Here is a 23,916-nt window from a genome sequence, read left to right on the forward strand (position 1 = left end):
CTGAACAGCTCAGAGGCATGAAGCTAACATCAGCAGGGTCTATACACATCATTGTCAAGTATTTACAGCTCGCTGGATGCAGATCATTTTAATGTTTTAGCATCGCAACAGCAACTCTCCAAACATAACCTCCGCATGTAATTGTTCTGATCTTAGTATTTTTATGTGCTCATGAGTGGCTGAAGGATTGGAGACCAAATTCAACATAGTGCAGAGAACTGAAATGGAACAAGTGTTAATTCATGATTCATGGACAAATGCAGCATATGTACTGCCTCAGAGTGTTGCCTGTGCTTCACCTCTACTGCTATGCTACAGCAAACAAAAGAACAAAAGAGCAGCAAAGCAGCAATATAACGGAAAAAATACACAAAACTGCAAAAATCTCCATATTAGTCCATTTCTGTCTGGTAGAATCCTTAAAACCTTATTTTTAAAACAAGCGAGTAGAAGTATTACACTTGCACTTGTTTTAAAGCTGCATTAGTTGAGATTTTGACCAATTGGGGGCAGCAGAACTACCTTAAACACAGTCTGACCTTATGAAGTTGTTATGGCTAATGTGTTAGCAAACAGATGCCTATTTACATGTGCAGCAGAAACAGCTTAATATTGTCATCCTATTGAATAAAACCCTCTACCAGCTGAGAGAAACATCTGTCTCCAGCTGTCTGATGTCTCTGACTTTTAGAAGAGTTTGTGGGTCAGAAAACCAAAACAATGAGCTAAAAGCACAAGTGCAGAGATGATGGTGATAATTGTCGTTTCATGTTACACATAGTCATTAGATTCACTGTTAATATAAAACGTTTATTAGTGCAGCTTTAAAGTAAATAAGACTAGAAGGAGTCAAATTACAGACAGAAATGTATTTTGCAGTGTACACATTTAGGAGGAAACCCCAACACAACTTAACAGAAATCTAAAGGTTATACTGTACTAGCTAGTATCTACTATGTTACATTTACATGTGACACTAAAGATCTTAAGCAATGTCACTTATATATATCAAATAAATCTCACTGACTTGTGTATATTTATCAAATATATATAATACATTGGCATTCTGCTTACATCACAATCAGCATTTTACATGAGAAGCTCCTTCTGCTGGACTGAAGTCCACTTACATGATGATTGGATCAATATAACAACCTGGAACATCTTTGACCTATGCTACAACATGGATTACTGTCCATTTTTAAATAGGGGCCATTACTGTCGATGCAAGCTCAGTATTTTCTCCATTTTGACCTGTTGTCTTATGTTCAGTACAATGTACATTTCCACAAAATCATGTCATAATCACTTAAAAAGGTTTTCCCTCCTCTGTTCCAGTTGTTTCTACTTTGTCGTTTTTTCAATCACACTCACATATTTCACATTGAATTATGTGTAGTTATGTTAACTACTGACTTCAATTTAACAGTACTCAAAAATATGACTAAGTAAAAACTGACTGGAGGTAAATGGTGAAAGAAAATGTACATTACACTGAATTTACAATTACTTTGGAATTTACAGTGTATGGTTCAGTCAGATTTTGATGAGCAATCCAATCTTTTAGGATTTAAGGTGCTTAGGAAAATACTGTACATCCATTCTGGGGCACACACAAGAAAAGATAACATATGGTTTATCTTTAAGGATCCTTCTCAGATACCAGCTGGGTAGTTTGCCACAGACACAATCACAAGTTACAGGGTAACGGATCTGTAACAATCACCTGTGCAGCAACTATGTAAAACTTAATACACTTATACGTAGTTACTATAGTGTAAGAGTCAGATTCATGTGTAGAGTAGTATTTGTTTAAATCATTACTCAGCTGTTCTGACAACTAGGATTGAAGTTCTGTTAAATATGAACAGAAGAAGAAATCAAACAGGACTGATTTGTATTTTACATTTTTCAAGTTAAGCATTAGTTGTATCCATGTTAGGCTGCAGCTTCATCTCTGAGACACAGAGAGTCTCAGACTGACGACCAAAGACAAAACACACAGTTTATTGAAAGGTTGATAAAGATGAGTTGTGTATAACAGGCCACTGACTTGTGTTGTGCGAGTGCAGTGTGTCTCTAAGACGTCTTGAGCAGGTTGCTGAGAACTGAAATGTAGAAGAACACAACATGAATGTAATGACTGAGTGACAAGAGCTCCAAACACAGCAGGCACAGAGCAGAGGATGACTTCAGTACCTACTTTTCACCACTAGATGTCAAACTAAACACAGGTATGGATTTAGTTAGGTTACTCAGCAGTTAACATCAGCACTGCTAATAAATCAAGTATTACTTTAATTTTTATTCCAGATACTGATTCAGAGAAACCCGAAAAAATGATTTCTCCTGCTACACAAACAATAAAACACATGAACAGTGATACACTTTTTAATAATGTTTGTATAATGTATTTAAATACTCTGGGCTTCAATATCCGTTTTGCCTTCGATGTTCAAGAAGCCAGAGGCCAGCTGGAAGAAGACCTGAGGAGTAACTGAAGCAACCACATGGTCCTCATCCTTAAAGTCTTTACTCTTGTAACAGTAAAACTATTGTCTGAAAACACTCCTCATGAAGTGTCAGTCTCATCTTTGCGTGGCTTGTCACTGAGCCTCAAAAATAAGATTTAACGAGCAGCACAGAGATGAGACTTACTTCATCATAAGTGTTTTTCTTTTTTATATTATTTTTTAGGCTTTTTTGACTGTATTGGACAGTTAGTGGTAGAGAGGCTGACAGGAAACATTGTTTGTCACTATTTGTTCTGAATGTGATTTGGATGACCATGTGCCTGGCGCATTGACCACCGTTAAAATAGCAAAAATGGATTTGGACACACTCCATCTGCTATAGATAGTTAAAATGGGGCCCAATGGGTGTTAATCCACATTTTCTTTACAGCTAATTTTGATAATTATCTTTAATCCATTGTTTAAAAAAAGCAAGAAACCTACCTTGAGGGTCAGACTGAGTACCATGCTGGTCTTTACCACTCTCTGGATCCTGACCTGGAGGAAACATTTTCATCATTTATTACTTAGTCAGCAGCTGTTGTGATGACAGTACTGTACCCCCTTTATCTGTAATACACTGTACTATTTTGCAGAAGTAGAAATCCCGTAGTGAAGCACTGACCTCCCTGCAGCTTGAAACACAGTTTCTTCTTCTGGTAAGCAAAGTAACTGGAAGCTGCTCCTAAAAGAGCGACTCCGATGGCACTGACGATCCCTGCAATCTGTCCAGATCCAGCTTCTGCAAGACCAGAACACAGTAGAGAAAACATGTTAGAGAAGATTGAGCTTTCATACTGTCATGAAAAATATATGTGTGTGTTCACAATTAACTGTGGAATTCAGACAAACAACAACAACAACAAAAACCTTGTAATCTTTTAGTATTCTGAGGTGTGTTTTGGATTGACTGTTCAGCACAGTGTTGGTTATGATGAACAATCTGTTAACACATGATTCAGAAAAAGGTAGTTTCAAACGCTGCTGCTTCCTCATGGTCTGCTAACACACATGTAATACATTTCTCTTCTATCAGCAAGAGAAAATCTTCAGTGCTAAAGTTGTTTTTCTTTCTATTGCTGCCTATAATAAAAATGATGTTATCTCTATTTATATATGAAAGTGTTCATTTGGATGTTAATTGCTACTAGAGATATTAAAGGTGTCACATCAGTAAAATTAACCTTTTTTTCATTTCTTGTTAATTGTTGTTATTTAACTGAAGAATTTTTTCTTCTAAAATGGATCTAAAGAGCTTTCTCCCCTTTGATCTTACTGATTTGATCAACTGTGAACTGTCATGACCTGAGTATTCCACAAGGTGGAGATCAACAGCTACTAATAATGTACAAATCTCTTTGCAGTAGCAATAAAAGAATAGAAAACACTGCAAGAAAAAGCTGAAGTTGACATATAAAAGCAACATAAAGACAAAGACTGATGAGTTAAACAGAACAAAGGTGGTGAAACTGTGTTTAAACACACTGCATAAATCAGACGGTAGCTCTATAATCTGGATTAAAATCACACCCTAGCTCCAGGGTTAGGGTGTGGCTCAGAACAATAGCACCAATAATGGCCGTCTGTTGTGTTGACTTACTTTAAAATGACAGTGAGTCATCAGTTAGAGTTGGAGGTGTACTGTGATAGATAGAGCAGTATATAAAAACAGGGCGTTGTCTGAAACCGGATGCCAGCAGACAATGTGATTTACTACTTTAAAATGCAGTACTCTTCTTTCCCACACACATGCAGGACACCTGAAGTTGCTGAGCTGATAGAATCATGAGATCAAAGCAGTTTTTATTCAAACAGACAGAGAATTAGAAAGATTTGCTCACCTCTCAGGACTGTCTTACAACAGTGTTCACAGAGGAAATCATTAGGAACTATTTGGATTAGGAGTACATTAAAGGAATAGTTTGAGCTATTTGTCTGTCTCTGTTAATTACATAGCTGGTGTCAGGGTGTGCTTAGCTTAGCTTAGCATAAAGACTGGATGCAGGAGGAAACAGCTAGCTCTATTACACCTTTTAAATGTTACTAATTAACCTGTAGTGTTAATTGGCCCAAAGTTTCAAAGTATGCCTTCAAAGTCTGAATTCTTAAAGAAAACAAATGAACTTTGAAGGGTTTTATATTCCACACAGTACCATCAATGTGGGTTTCATTAATAGCTATATTTATGGAATGTTAAGATATTTATTATTGTATTATCTCCACAGTATAATACATTTTGCAGTTGAACTGGTTGGACTTTGGAGAATTTCTATATGAGCTAGTTTGACATTTTTTCTAACTTATTATACCTTGTTATTAAATCATAAACTAACAACAGGGATTCAGTTTCATAAGTTAGTGTCAGTCCAGACAGTGTTTCCCTGCTGAGCAGCAGCACAGGGAGAAGAGCTGGTAGCTATGTGTAGGTTATACTTATCAGGAACAGGAGCAGCAGCAGGAAGAGAAACTAAACTGCTGGAATTCACAGTTTTTAATACAAGAGACCTCATCACCTCTCACACACAACTGTTTTATTACGATCAGCTTAAACTCTCAACTTATCCTTAAAGAACCCAGCAACAACAAATACACTGCCAGTTATTAAACGACACACACACAAAGAAGAGTTCATGAGCTGCAAACTGCCAGAGGGAACAAAGCCATCATGTGATCTGATATCTACTAGTGAAGAGGATCATGAGAAGAAGCAGCTTGTTCTTCTTAGTATGTTGGATGTGTCAGCAGAAAGCTTTGAATGCTGGCTATGTTGAGAATGTACTGATGGTGTGTGTGTGCTCAGGCTCAAACAGGCATGTCCTGACTCGAGCTGATGACAGTGAAAAACACTCAAAGAAAGCAACAAACAGTGGTTTTAAAGTTGGAGTCCTGAGATCAGTTTATTACTAGTGACTGAGAGTCAGAGGAGTCTGCTCAGTAACTCAATGACTTTGGTAAGTCATTATTTAGTGGCATATAATGAACAAAAAGTACCCAACCTAAACACTGCATTACTTTCTACAGTAAACTAACACACATCATGAGTCATGGCACTTCATACACATACACAGGAGACGATGGGTGGAGAGTGCCAAGCAAAAAGGAATGTGTGTACACGCCCAAACTGTGTGTGTGTGTGTATGTGTGTGTGTGTGATAAAGTCTTACTGTCATGTGTTTTACTCTCACACTCTCTGAACGTTGCTTTGATACACTTTTACTTTCCAGCTCCAAACTAAAGTACAGCTGATAGGAGCACAGACAGCCAGAGGTCAAAGGTCACATGGAGTGATTGAGTTTCTTGTTTGTGTGTAAACTTTAACAGCAAGCATGAGAGAGCTGCTGTAAACTGCTGTAATGAATGAATGAATGAATGAATGAATGTCATAAAGGTGGTGGACAAAATAACAGAAACACTTCACTAGGCAATACATTATATAACCCTAATCCAAACAGTGTAAAGGAATGTTAACAAGTAAAATAAAAAGCAGCCTCTAAGTCCATTTGAAAAAAATGCACACAATTCAAAATCCTCTCTAGAGAAGAAAAAAAAAGAATTTTAAGGAACCAAACATGCCAGCATCAAACCAAATACATTTTAACCCTAACCCCCTAACCCTATCTGAATTGGTGCTGTACTGTTGTGTGTCTACTAAATGTTTTCTTACCCTTCCTGATGTATATTGTGTGTGTGTGTATGTACACATCCTGCCCTACCTGTTCTTATGTGTGTATACTCTTTCTAGTGTTTAGAGTTCTGCTGTCTGACTATCATCAGGACTCGAGACTAGAGCAATGCATCTTTTCTCTTTGAGATTAATGTCAAGTGTACATGGTCCATGACAAATAAATACTTTAAATTAAATGTCAATCATTCAGATATCATGTCATATTTGTTTCTTTTAACATTGTAAATGGTTTGGTAAATGTTAGGGAGCAATGTGTGGTTACAGTATAGAACAATAACAAACATGAAGTGCAATAACTCTGCCAGCTGAAAGTCTAATGAGCTGAACAGAATACTGATACAAAACACTGACTACATCTAAAAAGCATCAACGCTTCTCTAATATCAACTTCTTAACTTTGTCTCCTGCTATTGTAAATCCATATGAACGTAACATTCTCTGCTTTTATGAATGTATGTATTCAAAGTGTGCAGGTTCATATTATTTTATGTTGGAAGCAGTGATGACAAAGTGTAGATAATCAGATGTAATAATCTTTATATCTAAGCCTGACATAAGTATTTACTGCAGGTTTTCAGTCTGTGTAATTGTAGTTGAAGACCAGAGCTGGAAGGATGAGCCCAAACATAACAAATATATATAATAAGAACAAAGACCATCCAAAAAAAAAGGTGATTCCTCTCTGATTCATTACTTCACAAACACCCTGCTATATATTGTTTTTGTTGTCATGTCCATTGACATTGATCCAACATGTGTAAATCAAAAGGTCAGAGTTTAAGCTCAGACCTGACAGCTAATCAGAACACACAGCTCATTGCATAACTTGCAGCAGATCCATGACCCTCTCTAACAGAGGTAATAACATCTGCCTTATGTTGGACATCCACATAAAGAATTCCTCAGGCATGTTAGCATTTAGCATCTTCAGGATTTGGCCCCACAGAAGGTCTGGATCTGCAACGACACACAATCGAGGCAGGTTTTTAGCCAGAGAGAGCAGACCAGGGCTTCCAACATGAAGATCTCACTAACTGGCCATCAAGTCCTCAGAGAGCCTTTTAAATACAACTATCTGAACACTCAGCTGACTGCTCTGGTGTCAGAATACAAATATTCTGAGCATTCTGAGGTGTTTTCAAAGCCTCAAACGTAGCAACACATCAGTATCTGCCTGTGTCATGAAGAATAAATAAAAGACCCAACACAGCAACGGTTCAGCAATGAGACAGAAGCAGGAAACAATTTGGTGAAAAACAGGAAGTTACCAACAACAAGTGGAAGAATAGATCATGTCCTTAGAGAGATGTAATGATCCCACAGTGACACTAACATACAAGACACACACAAAGACAGGAAACACATCCAGAACAAGCACACAACACTATGAGATATGCTTTTACCTTCAGGCTGGTCAGCACCACCTGTGAGAAACACACAACACAATCAATCTGATGTTAAAGACATTTATTTTCAAACTACTAAAGACACTGAAAATACTGGATTTATATCATATTGATATTGTATATCATATTGTCATACTTCAGTATTTATCTTAGACTGTTTATTGTAAGACAGTGTAGAGCAGAGGTGTCAAACTCATTTTCATTCAAGGGCCACATACAGCCAAATTTGATCTCATGTGGGCCGGACCAATAAAAAGATGGAAGGGAGGAAGGACGGATGGAAGGAAACAAGGATGGACAGAAGGGATAAGTTATAGGAAGGAAAGAAAGAAGGGAAGGAAGGAAGGAATGAAGGAAAAGGGATTAGGAAGGAAGGAAAGGAAGAAATGAAAAGAAGATGAAGGAAAGATGGAAGGAAGGATGGAGGGAAGGAAACAAAGAAGAAAAGAAGTAAAAAAGGGAGGAAGGAAAGAAGGACAGATGACAGGAGGATAGGAAGGAAATGAAGACAGGAAGGAAAATGGGCTGGATTGGACGCCCCTTGGCGGGCCGGTTCTGGCCCACGGGCCGCATGTTTGCCATCCCTGGTGTGTGTGTTTGCAGCATTTCAGAGGACATTCACTGTGTGTGTGTTCCACAGCCACAGAGCAGCAGCATAATGAATCTCTGCTGTTTGTGCTGAGCATCATTCTACATTTTTTACATGAAAGTAACATATTATATTATATTATATATATATATGTTATATATATCACTACTTACAATCATGATTGTCATGTAGTTTTACCAATTCATAGAATCAACATGAATGAACTACAGTTATCATAGGAGTTATAATTAGAAGTGCAGTTGTACCAGAAATCAATAAATAGACTTTTTAGTCTACACTACAGTAATGTTTCTATGTTGAATCATTTTAGAAAAGTTGCTTCAGTTCATGTTTGTCGCCATGCAGGATTTATAATGGTGTGTTTGTGGACTTGATGTGACAGGCTGAGGGAAGCTGCTGTAGAACAATGTGTCCTCATTAGTTTATCTACAAAGCTTCTGGCCTTGAATCCTGTTTTTATGGTTTGGTTCCGTCTGGTACAGTAACTCAGGAGCAGCACAATAAGCTTTCTCTTATAAATGAACTCAAACATGAAGTAGAATAAAGATACGTACCCTGAGTATCTTGACCAGAATCTCCTGCACGGCCTGAAAACAAAAACAAATCATATTAAACTTTTCAGTTGAGTGTTTTTTTTTCTCAATCTTACAGAAACAAAGTAGTGAAAGTGTGTATATCTAAATAGAAATCAGCACATGGATCAGAATGAGTGTGCTTCCTCTTTCCTGAGCAGCATGAGTGCACTCAGAGCAGAGTTAATGACATGTTACTGCTGCTTCATCTACATGAACACAACCATGTGGCTCTAATTACACTACATAGCTTGTGGCTTTTTATTCCTTTTTCCCCCTCTGGTAGAAGAACAACTAATTCCTTCCATATTCTGACTATATAAAGACAAATATTCCAAAATAACAGTGGCTTTTGTGTCTTATAGAACTCTTTTAGATGTAGAACAATGGAAAAAGATAGCTGTCATTTTCTCGTGGAGAAATAGAGACTTTTTGAAAGAATATGATCAAAATGAGCAAAGCCTGCTGGTTTTTCTATGTTATGTAATGATTAAAAAATCCTAACAAATCAACAACATACAGTTTATCACTGGACTTGTGATAATAAGCAGCTCATTTGCAGAAAACAATACACCACTGATACAACTTTACAATCATACACATATAAATAAATAGTTATAGTCAGAGATGATAAAACAAGCACCCAGGGACTCTTGGGGACCCCACAGGCCCCATATTTACTGTATGTATGTTGGTCTGTGGCAATATGGCAAATTATATATTTGTCTAAGAATATCCACTCAAATGAAATGCAATAAATATATAATAAATAAATAATATAAATCCTGCAATGCACTACAGCACAGGTCAGCAATTAGGTTCAAACATTGATTCAAAATTAAGATTGACTTGTAATTGTATCAGAGAGCAGATTTCATACTGTAACCTGCTATTATTGACATGTGTTCAGCTCAGATTATGTTATGTAACTGTGTTATTCATCTGTTAAATGTATAGTACTGCTTGCATGGGTATCCTCCGGGTGCTCCGGTTTGCTCCCATTGTCAAAAAAACCACCCATGTGTGATAGGTTAACTCTCCTGTCAGTGGCCTAGTAGGCTACTTAGAATGGGTTACATGAAGAGACTGAATTTCACTGTACAACTGTATGTGTGACAAATGAAGTACCTTTAAAATGTAAACTGATCAGGACTGAATGGCTTAAAATGCCAATTAACATTTAGTGTCCTACAGTGACAGTAGCACTTCTTCCACTGTCTCTATCACACTTCTTCTATCTGACTACAAGCTATTTTCAGCTCTGGCTGACATAGATACACTGTCAAAAAGTGGCATGTGACCCACAGGACACTTGTAAACAGCTCAGAATGTGTCAGCGTTACCATGACATTAAATAAATGTTGTGAGATTCTCTTGAGACACTCAGCAGCAGAGAAGGACACACCAAAGAAAAGAGGAAAATACTGAAGCAGTGAAGTCAGATTATAACTATAATATATATAATGTTTTGGGGGGTGAACCGGTTACACGTTACATCCCTGATTTTATTAAACATCAGTCAAATGTGGAACAAGTTCAGAGTGATGTCTCACCTCCTGAGCGGCCTCCATCAGGTTTGTAGTCTCCTTCACCAACACCTATCAGGTCTGAGTCGTCAAACGATCCACCACCTTTAAGAAATGACAACAGGTTTCATTCCACACACACTATTTGCTACACACAGTTTTTTCCCCACATATCTGCAGCTGGATAGAGTTCATGAATGAGTTGAAACATCTGTAGACTCACCTCCTCCACCCTTTGGTGGTTTAGGAGCAGGTTTCTCAGTGGGGGCATCTGTGGGTACAAAGACTTCATGAGCATCAATAATTGAGGAAAGCAGATAAATAATAGTGTTTGCATGTAGCAAGAAAGACTCATTTTAAACTGATAATGTTTACAGGGTTGGACCGTACAATTTGTCACCCATGAATATTTCACTGTTGTAATATTCAATCTTTATTTATATAGCACCAAATCACAACTAAAGTTATGTCAAGGCATTTTTCACACAGAGCAGGTCTAGTCTGTACTCTGTAATTGAATTTGAAGAGTATATTATATATCAGGGATCCTCAAAGGGTGGATTCTGGTCCGCACCCGGACCGTGGGACACCCTGGTCTAATCTTAAAAAAAGAAAACTCTTACATGAAATATTATTATTATTAAATGTGAGTGTTGGCGTGAGTCTGAATGACCCGTTTCATCTCTGGTATGGATGTGTGACTCCAGTCCTTCACCGAGTGTATTTTGGTCTCCATGGCAACAATGCGCTGATAGGCTGTGACTTGTTGGGCAAGCGCAGTTGCAGTGTGACCCACATTTTGATGCACAGCACTAAGAACAGCTCTACAGTTCTTTACTCCTTTCTTGAGTCTTTGTGTCTGTATTCTGTATTTTAAAAGACAAGTGTTGAGATTTGTTTTGGATGATTTGCAGGAGTTGTGAATTTTGTTTTATTTTATATAAGTATTTATTTGAATTTATGTTAAAACGAAAAATAAGTTTTTTTGAGTATTTATTTGAATTTTTTTGTTTTTATGAAAAGGACATTTTGTTTTGTTGTTAAAATTAAAGATACATTTTATAGTTGAGTTATATATTCTATTTTTCTACTATAGGCTACACCACTGTATTGTTTGTAGTAGGTTGATGGTGGATACATTGATTTGTTGTGGCGGACCTTTGAGTCATTGAAAAATGTTTTTGTGGACCTTTAAGATTTGTATTTGAGAAACACTGTTATATATGATATATTATGATTCAACGAATAAAAGCAATGTGTCCTTTAATTTTGGACATAAGTAGGCAAACGGTTGAAATGACAATTTTTACTGGACTTTATGATGTAAATATGATTTCATTCTGATGATGACTACATACAAGCAAGAAGTGTTATTATTGTTAGAATAGAAAAGACTTTCACTTACTGACACTCACATACTGTGATATATATTATATAAAAACACTCAGCTCCTGCTTCCTTTAAAGTAACCTGTATAACTAAATGCAATGCTAGATTATTGCTGTGGGCTAGTTAATGAGCTGGATATGCTAACAATTGCAGCTCACATATTAAAAGCAGCAAAGCATTAGCCATTAAATATGCTAAACATGCTGCTCAGGCACTGAGTTACAACAGATTTACCTGGACCCAGAGCATCCTCCAGATCAAGTCCTCCTCCTCCAGAGCTGGGTTTCTTCTCTGATTTATCTGTCAAAACACACCAGAGAAAGGACTTTAAGAATGAGGATGTTTGGTGACCTGCTTCCATGCTGACTTACAACTGTTTCATATCAGAGAAACATCCCAACATCACATCTTCAATTACAAGAGATTTTCCTGGACCCAGAGTGTCCTCTAGATCCAGCCTGCTACTGCTACTACTATTACTACTACTACTACTAGTTCTGACTGGTGACTTTTTTCAGTAGTGAGCAGTATAAGGAATTACTAGTTCAATTTGAGTAATGAGGGGAAAAAAGGGTTAGAACGGTTAGAACCCGCAAATTACCACTTGTGGCTATATTCTCTCCTTTGTTTTCACTTCCAAATTAGCGGTTTGGATGAAGTACTTGAAATGTGAAGCTGTTCAAACCTGTCTGACAACTTACATTCTATTATGAAGCTGTGTCAGCAAAATAACACTTTCACAACATCTCAGCAAACAACTGCTGTAATATACAGTACTTCATTCAACCAACAGTATGACTGCTGTGATTTGCATGTTACATGATGTTACAGCTACTTATATAAAGTACAATATGTACTGAAACAACTACACACACATACACACTAGGGTTGCACATCTCTCTGTGATAAATGATTGGATATGCATCTAGATACACAGGTTACGATTCCATTCAAAAACCATATCCTTTTATTACAGACCGATACGATACGAATTGATTCTACGGTTAATATTTGTTGTAGATATTTTATAAAATAAAGAAGCCAATTCTATGAAAGTGACAGTACAATATTTTGTTTTCAAATATGTAAAAGACCACATATCCCCAAGCATTGTGGCTTTATGGCACTGGCAAAAAAAACAACAACAAAAACAGAACAATAAAATCACACAATGTATTTATTTTTAGACATGGACCAAAAAAAATCGTTGGATGGGAACTCCAGAGGTAAAAGTAGCAGAGAACATTTCAGCCTGAGCATAGTGTTTTGAACACTAGAATAGGTGACAAAGGTGCAATATGATCACCTCCATCACTCAGGCTGGCGCTGTCGTTCTTCACCTCCTCCACTTTCCGTGTTGTCACTTTATTTGTTTACTTGTTTATCACTCATGCTAATACCAGCTAGGCAGCTACGGAGTTTTGCGAGCAGCTTCAGCTCTCGCGTTGTTTTAGAGACGCTGGCGCATGTGTGATGCCGCCAACCGTCTCCAAGTCTCGCGATACCCGATCCATGACTCTACAACCGATTCATCTAGGAATTCATGGATCATTCGTATCGATTGAGGAGGCTGCTACCGATGCAGCCGTATCTCTCACTTGTTGAACCAAATATCCGGTCGTATCGGTTTATCATTCACAACCCTAATACACACACACACACACCCACACACACACACACACACACACACACACAGTTAGTGCTTCAGATGTCATCCTGTATGTGAAAAGATACAAACCGTCAGTTTTGGGCACATCTGGGACTTTTGGCTTTTTGGGTTCTGGTGCTTTTGGCTCTAGTGTTGGATCTAAACACAACAAAGAATTGAACAGTGTTAGTAACTGACAACAAGTAATATTTTAATTTAAAGTCCCTTGAAAGCCAGTATCCTCTTTGAATCTCCCCTTAACAAGTGTATTAGTCATGAGATTTACACTATAGTGGAGCTCTTTACATTCAGAGTTGTGGATCATAGAATGAAAGCTAAACAGTCTCATAAACACAAACACATGATCAGTTTATGTGAAGATGAACGTGCTGCTGAAATAGTTTTAAAATGTGATGTTACAGAGAAAGTGACTCACCTAGATCAAAGGCATCGCTCAGATCCAACTCTGTGAGAGGAAGACATAGAACTCTGTTACACATCTATATCAGCTGATCATTACAAGACATGTGTGTAAAACATCATCATCATCATCATGTATTTTGTATCATGTTCCAGATGTTCACAGTGACAGAAATATTCAAACTCTCTTCTTTAAAGGTTCCATATGGGTTTTCTTTATTCTTTCATTATCATTATTATTATCACGGCTGCAACTTTAATCATTATTATTATTATTGTTAGCATAATTATATTTGGATTATTTCCTGGCCTCACAAATTGTTTATTTTTTTTTTATTATTGGTTGTATAAATACACTGTATGTATGTATGCATGTGCGTGATGTGCCATGCAGCATGTCGATCACAGCCTCCTTTTACACACACACACACACACACACACACACACACACACACACACACACACACACACACGCACAGTTAGTGCTTCAGATGTCATCCTGTATGTGAAAAGATACAAACCGCCAGTATTGGACACATCTGGGACTTTGGGCTTTTTGGGTTCTGGTGCTTTTGGCTCTGGTGTTGGATCTAAACACAACAAAGAATTGAACAGTGTTAGTAACTGACAACAAGTAATATTTTAATTTAAAGTCCCTTGAAAGCCAGTATCCTCTTTGATTATTAGTATTAATCATTAGTATTAGTATTAGTCATTGTCAAACACTCAGTGACAGTCTTCTACAGTCAGTGGTCATTTTGGATTTACACTATAGTCGAGCTCTTTACATTCAGAGTTGTGAATAATCATGGAATGAAAGCTAAACAGTCTCATAAACACAACCCAAATGTACACAAACTCATATTCTAAATATTCCAACACAAACTTCATCACAATCAAATCAAAGCCAGACCCAGTATAAGTCTATAAGCATTTGTTAAATGACCACTGGATGGCTATAAATACTAAACAGGAGGACTTACAGTACAGTGTTGCACATGATCAGTTTATGTGAAGATGAACGTGCTGCTGAAATAGTTTTAAAATGTGATGTTACAGAGAAAGTGACTCACCTGGACCAAAGGCATCGTTCAGATCCAACTCTGTGAGAGGAAGACATAGAACTCTGTTACACATCTATACCAGCTGATCATTACAAGACAATGTGTGTAAAACATCATCATCATCATCATGTATTTTGTATCATGTTCCAGATGTTCACACTAATGGACATATTCAAACTCTTCTTTAAAGGTTTTATATGACTTTTGTTTTCTGTACTTGTATTTCTCCTTTTCATTATTAGAGCCTTATTGTATCTGTAAACCGACATGCATGGGGGGGCGAGGGCCCGTTCAACGCTGCTTGCAGCTTTAATTATTATTATTGGTAGTAGTAGTAGTATTATATTTGGATTATTTCCTGGCCTCACATATTGTTTAATGTTTTTTTATTGGTGGTATAAATATACTGTATACTGTGTGTGTGTGTGTGTGTGTGTGTGTGTGTGGGTGTGTGTGTGTAAGATCAGACTTTTCTTGAGACTTGAACATTTGTTGTCTAATTCTCCTTCTCCATGTTATTATATTGTTGGGATACACTGCTCAATACAGATTGTGTTTCTTATGGGAGTTTGATGTGTAGAGAACACTTTTGCCTCTGTAGTGAAAACACATGTGTGAGTGTTTGGGTGTAGCAGTGAGTGTGTTTTCTGGTTGCTATGGTGATGCTGACTGAGCGGCTTTGAAGCATGAGTCACCACTGACACTACACTACTGAATGGTTCCCCGACTGAAAAGCACATGCTAACACTGTTCTGCCTAAGAGACTGTCAAACACTGATAATATTGTGAAATGCCTGTCTGGTCTGAACAGCTGGACTCATCTCACAGTGACAGAGCAATCACTATCAAATCAAACCTGTCAACACTGACCCAGCAACATCATGTGTCTGTGTTTCTGGCTGCAGCTTCAGGGAAATAATGGCATTCATTCCATAGAAGTGTGTAAATAAACTCAACAACAGAAAACAATAGCTAATACTAGACAAATTGTATCACTGTACCATGTAAGGGTACTAAGACCGGTACTGGTATCATCATTTTTTTAATGATACCCAGCCCTAATGCCCAGTTGAACATGTAACTTACTAGATGTGTTGCCATGGTTAATGAGGCAGTGCTTACTGTTGAGCCATGACATCAGTCACAGGTTGACTGTGGGTAAAGCTGACTGTTGCTTGCGTGCTTGTGACAGGAGACTATAGCATTTTGCTCGCTTCCACTTCTCATAATTACATAAAAGATGTCTAACATTGTGGTGGAACCCAATCTCTCACTCACAGTCAGTCATTTGCCCCAACCCTGCTGACCTGTGCCCAAACCACCACTACTACCACTATTACTAAACACTGGTAGACTCACACTGTGTCTGAAATCATTCCCTATTTACTATACAGTGCTCTACATTTACCCTCCATCATTTTATTTGAGTGTCTGAATGCTGAGTCTGTAAATATCTCCACTATATTCCAACATGGAACTAAAAAAGTAGTGTCCATGACATGTACACTACTTTCATGACTCTACAGCTGATGGTGACGACACAAAATGATGATAATTAGTTAGTGTTTGAAATCTTGATTTGCTGCTCGCTACTGACTGAACTATTCAGTGTTTATAATACAGGGAGCCGTGAATGAGTGAAAATGGGAGTGATTTCGGACACAGCCTCAGTGAACTGTGGCCAGGGAGCAACACACTGACCGAGGAGCAACAGGCTGTGACTGTAGTTTTATTGTGCAAAGTGATCTTATTACCACCTTTGGACAACAAACAGAAAACTAAACAGTAAATGATGCTCTGCTCTCACTCTGGGGCTTGTTTTCTGTTTCTTTGTGGAGTAAATAATGTTTTAGTTGTACATGTGTGTGTGTGTGTTTGTGTGTGTGTGTGTGCAACTGGTCATTGTGGTGGTGTTCTATTGTGAGATGTGCTAATATCTGCAGGGTGTTTGTACTAGGATGGCACTGTGTTTGTCATGTTGTGTTGTTATGCTGGTTGTTTGGCAGGCAGGTTTGAAAAGTCACATCCTTTAAATTTTCATTGAACATCCAGCCTGGGTCCCTCACACAGAAATGAGTCTACAGTAGGGCTGGGCAGGCACGGCCCACCCACTTTTCCACAGGCCCAACCTAAACTTTTCTTCAAAAAAATACAATATATACAGGTGCGATTTTAGATGCTCTAGCACACTTAAATTTGATCTCAGCACCCTAAAAATAAATAAATGATCAGTGTTTCCCATTAATTACATAGACGGTGGCAGCCCACCAAGGACAGTGATCGCAGGTAAATCCATCCTATGCACTGAAACATTATAAAATGCAATCAAATATTTAAGGAGCATCAAGCAACTAAAATCTGTATAAAGCACAGGTAATATAGCACTATATGAGTCAGTCATTATTAAGTTCATCAGTGATCTACTAATGTTTGTAATTTAACAATTGACCACAATTGGTCTGGCCCATCCAAAACTGAAATCCTGGCACCGTGCCTGGGAGATAAGAATAATAACAACAATAACTTTATTTTGTTTAGTTCCTTTCACAAAACCCAAGGTCGCTTCACAATAACAGGACACAGACAACAACAGTACAGTTACAGTACAGACATGATTTTAAAGAAAACTAAAACTGTAATTAAAAGATAATGCTTCTGGATGAAAGACGCTCCGCTTCCACTTAGTGATTTTATCAACAAGAAAAGCTAAACATCTGTGGTTAAAACATCTGTATTAATCATCTGTTAATGAATGTGTGTGATTCTTACAGTGTCTGTTATCCACAGCTGGTTATACTGTAGGACTGATGTGTTGATAAGTCTGTAGCCTCTGAGATGCTGCACAGAGCACAGTGTCATTACACACAGCTGCCCACTGTTTATTAAATCAGCTGATCACACCAGGCTGCTACAGTATAACCACACACACCTCTACACTCATCACACTGGTTGGTTATAACTTTCTTTTCAGCTAAAGTAACTCATGTTTTATTCTTGAAACACACAGCTTGACAAATGCACCGTTATAATAATCCACCAAAGGGACGGCACTCCTGGCTTTTAAAGGGAATGGGAGATGACACTCTGATTGGTTTACAGCGTGTTATGCCCAAAACACACCTATGATTAATGAGGGGACTTAAGTCCAACCCTTTTAGACCATGTGTCCTGGAGCATTGACCGTTTCTCCGTCGTTAAAATAGCAAAAGTGGATTTGAACACGCCCCAAAGATCTGCAAAGACTTTCTCCACGTTGGGTTTAATTTATCACCTGAAATCCAAACTTCCTGATAGCCATTCTGAATATGAGAAGAATGTGGCACAGAAAAGGAAAATTAATCCGAGCACGCCTACTCCGTCTGTGGCGGACGTTTTTGAAAAGGCAAGAAAGTTTTCCAGTGATGGTGCCAAGGCAAAGGGCATGACACAAAAAATGATGGATTTCATCGCCTTAGATGATCAGCCATTCACTGTCGTAGAGGATGTGGGATTTCGTAGGCTAATTATGCCATGCCGAGCAGACGACATTTCTCAGACGTGTGTTTACCTGAGCTGTTTAATGTTGTTGCAACTCATGTCCATGAGCTTATAGCATCAGATATTTCAGCAATCAGTTTCATGACCGACATATGGAACTCAGACGTCAGCCCCACCAGTATGCTCAGTCTAACCGCACAGTGGGTCGACACAGATTTCAGGCTGCAAAAGATTTTGCTCCATTCACAAGAGTTTAGAGGGTCACATACAGCAGCAGCCATTTCTGATGCATTCGCCAATATGTTCGACACCTGTCATATCGACCCATCTAAAGTGCATGCCTTAGTCAGTGACAATGCAAGAAATATGGCAAAAGCGATAGAAGAAAGCCAGCTGAAAGGAAAGCGGTGCATGGCCCACACACTACATCTGGCTGTGAATGAGGGAGTGTTGTCTCAACACAGCGTAAAAGACGGCAGAAGAATTGTTGGCCACTTAAAACTTTGTCAGCTGGCCTATTCCTGCTTACAGTCTATGCAAGATCAGTTTGGAACACCAATAAAACGGTTCTAACAAGACGTGAGTACACGGTGGAACAGCACTTATTACATGCTGGAAAGCCTCTTTGTGCAAAAGCGAGTCTTGGCTGCATACAGCGCAGATCATGACCCCCCCGTGACATTCACTTCACACCAGTGGGTCATAATAAGAGAACATTCTCTCTCTTCTTGCCCCCTTTGAACAGCTACCTAAAGAGATCAGCTCCTCTGATGCATCTGTAGCAGACGTTATTCCTTTCATTGAAGCACTTAAGCGTCTTCTAAGCAAAGAGGCTGAGACGGACCACGGAGTGAAAACAATGAAAAGCACACTCTTAGAGTCTGTCAGCACACTGAGATCTATTCGGATCCTCTGCACTGCATCGGGACTGTTATAAAGATCATTACTTTAAAGCAGCGCGCACGAGAAATGATCCAGGCCGCGATGGATGTGGAGAATCCGCTTGGAGACAGAGAAGCGCACAGTGCAGGAGAAGGAGGGCAGAGCACAGAAACAAGGACTCGTCTCTCTGATCCAGATGAGGGACATGCACCCTCGTTATCTGATATGTTCAATGAGATCCTGCAAGAGAGTGCACCAAATAATAGCTAGGCTATTCTGTTCTGACTTACTATATATGTGACTATCAGATGATTTTATTTTTCTGCTAGACATTTTTTTATTTTATTTGACAAAAATGTTTATTTCTGCACTGGACCTATTTATCTTTCTCAAATGTCAGGCAGAGGACAAGCTCAACCGCTCAACAGTTGGATGGTTATCTGTCTGAAGTCCCCATCCTCAGAAGTGATAACCCTCTTGCCTACTGGAGAAATAACAAAGGCCGCTTTCCTGACCTGGCAAAGATGGCACGCAAGTACTTGTCTGCTCTGTGCACAAGCACTGACAGCGAGAGACTGCTCAGTGCTGCAGCTCATATTGTCGATGTGTGATGAACTGACTTCACTGTGATAAAGCAGAGAAGCTACTCTTCATCAAGAAAAACCTGCCACTTTACCTGAAGAAGTAGACTGGGCTTTTGTCTAGTGTTTAAATATTTGTTTTCCACTTTGCACATCTGCAATTCTTGGTGCATTTGTTGTTGTTAAAGGCCTACGGTTAACACATGGGCTATGGCAATCTGTGTTTTGATACACTGTTATGTTGTAGGCCTACAGAGAAAATACTGCTACATCATCCAGCAGTTGCAGTCTTGTTCTGTATGCACTTAGTTGTAGTAGTCCTACAGAGAACATTTTAAAATGCACTTGACTTAAATGCACTTTGTGTTTTTATGAGAGAACATATTTAATTTTACAATCTTTCAGCGGGCCAGTCAGTTATAGGCCTGTACATTATTATTTATTTAATGTACACATGAGTGGGGTCAAGTTAAACATTTGATTTGATTTTATATTGTGCATTGTTGTAATGTCAGTGCTAAATAAATATTTTCATACTTTTGTAATTGATTTATTCTTTGAATTGCCATGCCTTGATTTTAGTGAGGTTAGTACACAGTCATAGTCATAAATGCAATGGTACTAATAATTGGCATAAACATTTCTTTCAGTGTTTAGGTTTTCTATTCAACTAAAGCTCACAACTATAACCATGTTTGATAGATCATCTGTCTCTCCATTGTTTCATTTTGTTTCTGCTCATCAAACTTTAATGAGGTAAAGAGCTGTATCCAATACAGATGTCTACAGTACACACTGTTAGTATTCAGGCAGCTGCAGTCATTTCCTCAGTGAGACGTGCCCACATGTTAGTGTTTCACTGGAGAGTTATTAACATGGATCTGAAGTCCCTCAAAAACTAAGAGGATTTTTTTTTTACGGGTCATATTTAAATGTCAGTAGAATAACAGCACAAGCCCTGACTGAACTACAGTCCGTGTGAGACCGTGATAGAGAGCGTGCCATGCCATCTCAGTTGCGTGTGTGTGGTTTACCAGCCAGCCTCATCCTCCTCCATACAGGAAGCAGATGCAGCAGAGACAGACAAAAGGCAGGGCAGATGACTGTTAAGCGGAAACTCTACTTTCTACTTGTATTTGTAGTTTATCTAAAATTAGCAGCTTTTAATTTTTTACAAATCTGCCTACAGCAATGATGTAAGAGCATTTTTGGGGTTGTTAACTTACATCTCAGGTTTTAGAAAATGTGCACCAACTACACACACAAGTTGTTTCCATTCCAACACAAATATTCCAATGCTGTCCAAAAAAGGAAAAGAAAAATCCCCTTAAATCTCAGCTCAGCACTCAGTTCATGAGCACAACACAGCAGCATCTGCTCTCTACTCCTCCACAGCAGCCATGAAGAGCTGCTCCAGGTGTGAGAGACACTCCTCTAATTACCTGTACGTGACTGCAATGCTTTCTAATTCAATATCTTAGTAGTTATCTATGGACATGTTTTTAAAAAGAATTTCAGTGACATTTGAATAAACTTGTTATTCAACTCAACCAACACAAGTTCAACAATAGCTAGTAGCTACACTCCTCGGGCTATTAACAGCTGGAAAATGAGATAAGACTAGGTAACTACTAGCTAGTAACCGTTTAGCTCCCGGTTATCAGGCTGTTATAAAAGAAATAAACGTCACAATTATGAGTTCATGTCCTTAGCAAGATGATAATGTTCTCACTGCAAGCTAAAGTTGAGCAACTTTAAGGCTTAAATTAGCCAGAAGCCCTTACCTTAAAGGGAAACACCGCTAAAACACATAACAGAACCTCATTTCTAACAGTACACTGTAAAATATATAATAATACGCTTACCTTGTGTTAATGTTCCAGTAACCAGAAAAACAAGTAAAACTATCCTCAAACAAGACTTCATGTTGGCTGTAACTTTTCTCCCCTGTTGCCGAGAGAAAAAAAAATCAAGTTTAAGCAGTGCAGCTAGACTTTAGTGTCTGCGTGTTAGCGTGTAGCTGGAAAGTATTAGTGGACACAGTGCAGAGCTCCGTCTGGTGTCCTGTTACACTCACTGTGACTCAACTGTGAGGACCGAGCAGCCTCCGAGGGGCGTCGGCTTTTCTTATTATAGCCTGCGTTTGTTTAAAAGAATGTTAAATTAACCCTTAAGCGTGTTGTTTTAATTATGAGCAGTCAGACAGAGATAATACTATGTAAGCCTACCAATAGACAACTTTTTATAGACATAATTCCACCGCTACAAAAAAATGGGGTTCATTTCGAGCGACGCCGAACTGTATTCACAAATTACGTCATTTATAGTTTTCTTGCTTGTCAACAAAAATGCAGACCTCGCATAACGTGATGGAAGTTTACATACAAATTAGTACATTGTCTCGCTTGATTCGGCATACATTCATGCCATGTTTAAGATCTAATTTGGACAAAATAGCAACTTTCATATCATATGCTCATGTTTCGCCCATTGAGCTGAACAGCGTCTCTATGGTGCGCCGTGATCCGAATAAAAATTGCATTTTTGTTGAATTAGAGCGTTACTTAATGGAGCTGGTGGCACCAATTGTAGCCGAATTTACCAGTGGACCCTTATGATTAGTACACTTAGTGAAGGGATTTAAAAATTGTACATTTTTCCTAAAAAGGCAAGGAATGCTTAAACAGACATAGTTTTGAACCATATTTGGCTTACGCTTCATACACTCACTAAACGTTCAACAAAGAAACAAACACAAACTCATGGGAAGAGCAGCAGTTAATAACATCAGGAAAATTAAATTATAACAAAATTGTGACTAAACACAGAAATGGAAACTTTGAATAAACTTTACATCACTCATTTTTGGAGTTCTGTTCACGGACGTTTATGCAACATTGTATCTTTTGCTGAGTGTGCATGAAGACACAAGAATAAAACATCAATGAAGGCATAGCTTCAAGCTACTTTAGAATGAAAGATCGTTTGGAAGAAGATGGATCATGGTAGCACAAGGGTGTAACTGCTGCCCACCTGACCTGACCCAACATGAACCAGCAGTTTCTATTGGAGCGTGTGTGCCATCTAGTGGATATAGATGTAATGTCTGGAATTATTTTCACAGATATATTCCAGCATCTGCTTAAATTAGTTGGATGATGATGATGATGATGATGAAAATGACAAAAAATAAAAATAAAAAATGTACCCCAGGGTGTTGCTATGTGAAGGTAAACTTTTCTAGCAAATAAAAAATAAAAAAGTGTAATAAAAACTGTCACTGTCATAGCAGGAAAAGCAAAGATGCTACCGATAACATTAACAGTGGCTTCATTAAAGTGTCCCACTAAGTCATGACAATGTGATGGTGAGCTAGCATGTCCAATACCCTGAAACTGAAGCAGTTAGATGGAATTAATAGTAATAGTAATATCCAGAATGTCTGCAGTGAAAACTTTTGTTCTGTTTTAATCACTCAACGTTTTCTTCCTGCAGTTACTCCTGCAGCCCATCAGGGGGCACACTCACTTACTTTGGAAGCGTTGATTCCAAATGAATGAATGGTGACATCAACAGAATAGTTTATGACTAAGCTTAAAAGAAATGAATGGACACAGATTTCACCATTCATGATAATCTTTATTGATTTACCAAAAGCGCACACATTTTAGCAGGGTGTAGCAGTCATGATCATTACCCTGCAATGCTTAGTTGTTATGGAGGTATACATCCTGTCATACAGTATCATGACGTGTGTATTTGAAATAAAATAGATTACTGAAAGATTATCTTAATGACATATAAATGTTTAATGATCAGGTGAAAGGATTCAGGAAGCCATCATCATTAGGCTCGTCCTGTTCTGGCAAGAAAAGACAAGCAAGGTTCAGTCAGTAACAGTGAACAGGGGTGAGCAGGAAACATCTGTTTAATCCACAGTAAGCTTTCCATTCAATAAAAAGTGTAACATGTACGTAAAAATCACTTTGAAGCTGATCGACCCACCAGCTGTTGCAGCAGGTGAATCTCCTGATTCTAATTCTCAATTATTGTGGCCAGTTTTTGGATCATGTGACCATAGAAGTCTGAGGAAGAGTTGGAAGGACATGTTTAATAAATCATAATGTGTAAAAGCATTACTCA

At 38.3% G+C, this 23,916-nt stretch overlaps 1 protein-coding gene and 1 long non-coding RNA gene across 2 annotated transcripts; both read right to left on the reverse strand.

Moving 5' to 3' along the window:
• Positions 1-1,729: 1,729 nt before the first annotated feature.
• LOC128354492 (uncharacterized) lies at positions 1,730-7,624 on the reverse strand. The gene is made up of 4 exons (XR_008321066.1): positions 7,602-7,624; positions 3,139-3,255; positions 2,958-3,011; positions 1,730-2,108 (listed from the first exon to the last, which is right to left on the reverse strand). It is a non-coding gene; the product is annotated as an uncharacterized LOC128354492 (long non-coding RNA).
• Positions 7,625-10,322: 2,698 nt separating this feature from the next.
• Positions 10,323-21,787, reverse strand: cd99 (CD99 molecule). The gene is made up of 6 exons (XM_053314490.1): positions 21,639-21,787; positions 14,843-14,872; positions 13,440-13,508; positions 11,936-12,001; positions 10,536-10,583; positions 10,323-10,417 (listed from the first exon to the last, which is right to left on the reverse strand). Exons 1-6 carry the CDS (start codon positions 21,697-21,699, stop codon positions 10,323-10,325), a joined length of 369 nt encoding a protein of 122 aa, XP_053170465.1. The 5' UTR covers positions 21,700-21,787.
• Positions 21,788-23,916: the final 2,129 nt, after the last annotated feature.

This window comes from Scomber japonicus, chromosome 24, assembly GCF_027409825.1.
Source record: "Scomber japonicus isolate fScoJap1 chromosome 24, fScoJap1.pri, whole genome shotgun sequence".
NCBI classification, from domain to species: Eukaryota; Metazoa; Chordata; class Actinopteri; order Scombriformes; family Scombridae; genus Scomber; species Scomber japonicus.

Coding starts and splice junctions, on each gene's coding strand:
- cd99 (XM_053314490.1), bottom strand. CDS start 21,699: ATGAAGTCTTGTTTGAGGATAGTTTTACTTGTTTTTCTGGTTACTGGA. Junction 12,002..13,439: donor AGATGTGCCCAAAACTGACG/GTTTGTATCTTT, acceptor GTGTTTTGACAG/ATAAATCAGAGAAGAAACCC. Junction 10,584..11,935: donor GGAGGATGCTCTGGGTCCAG/GTAAATCTGTTG, acceptor TTGTACCCACAG/ATGCCCCCACTGAGAAACCT.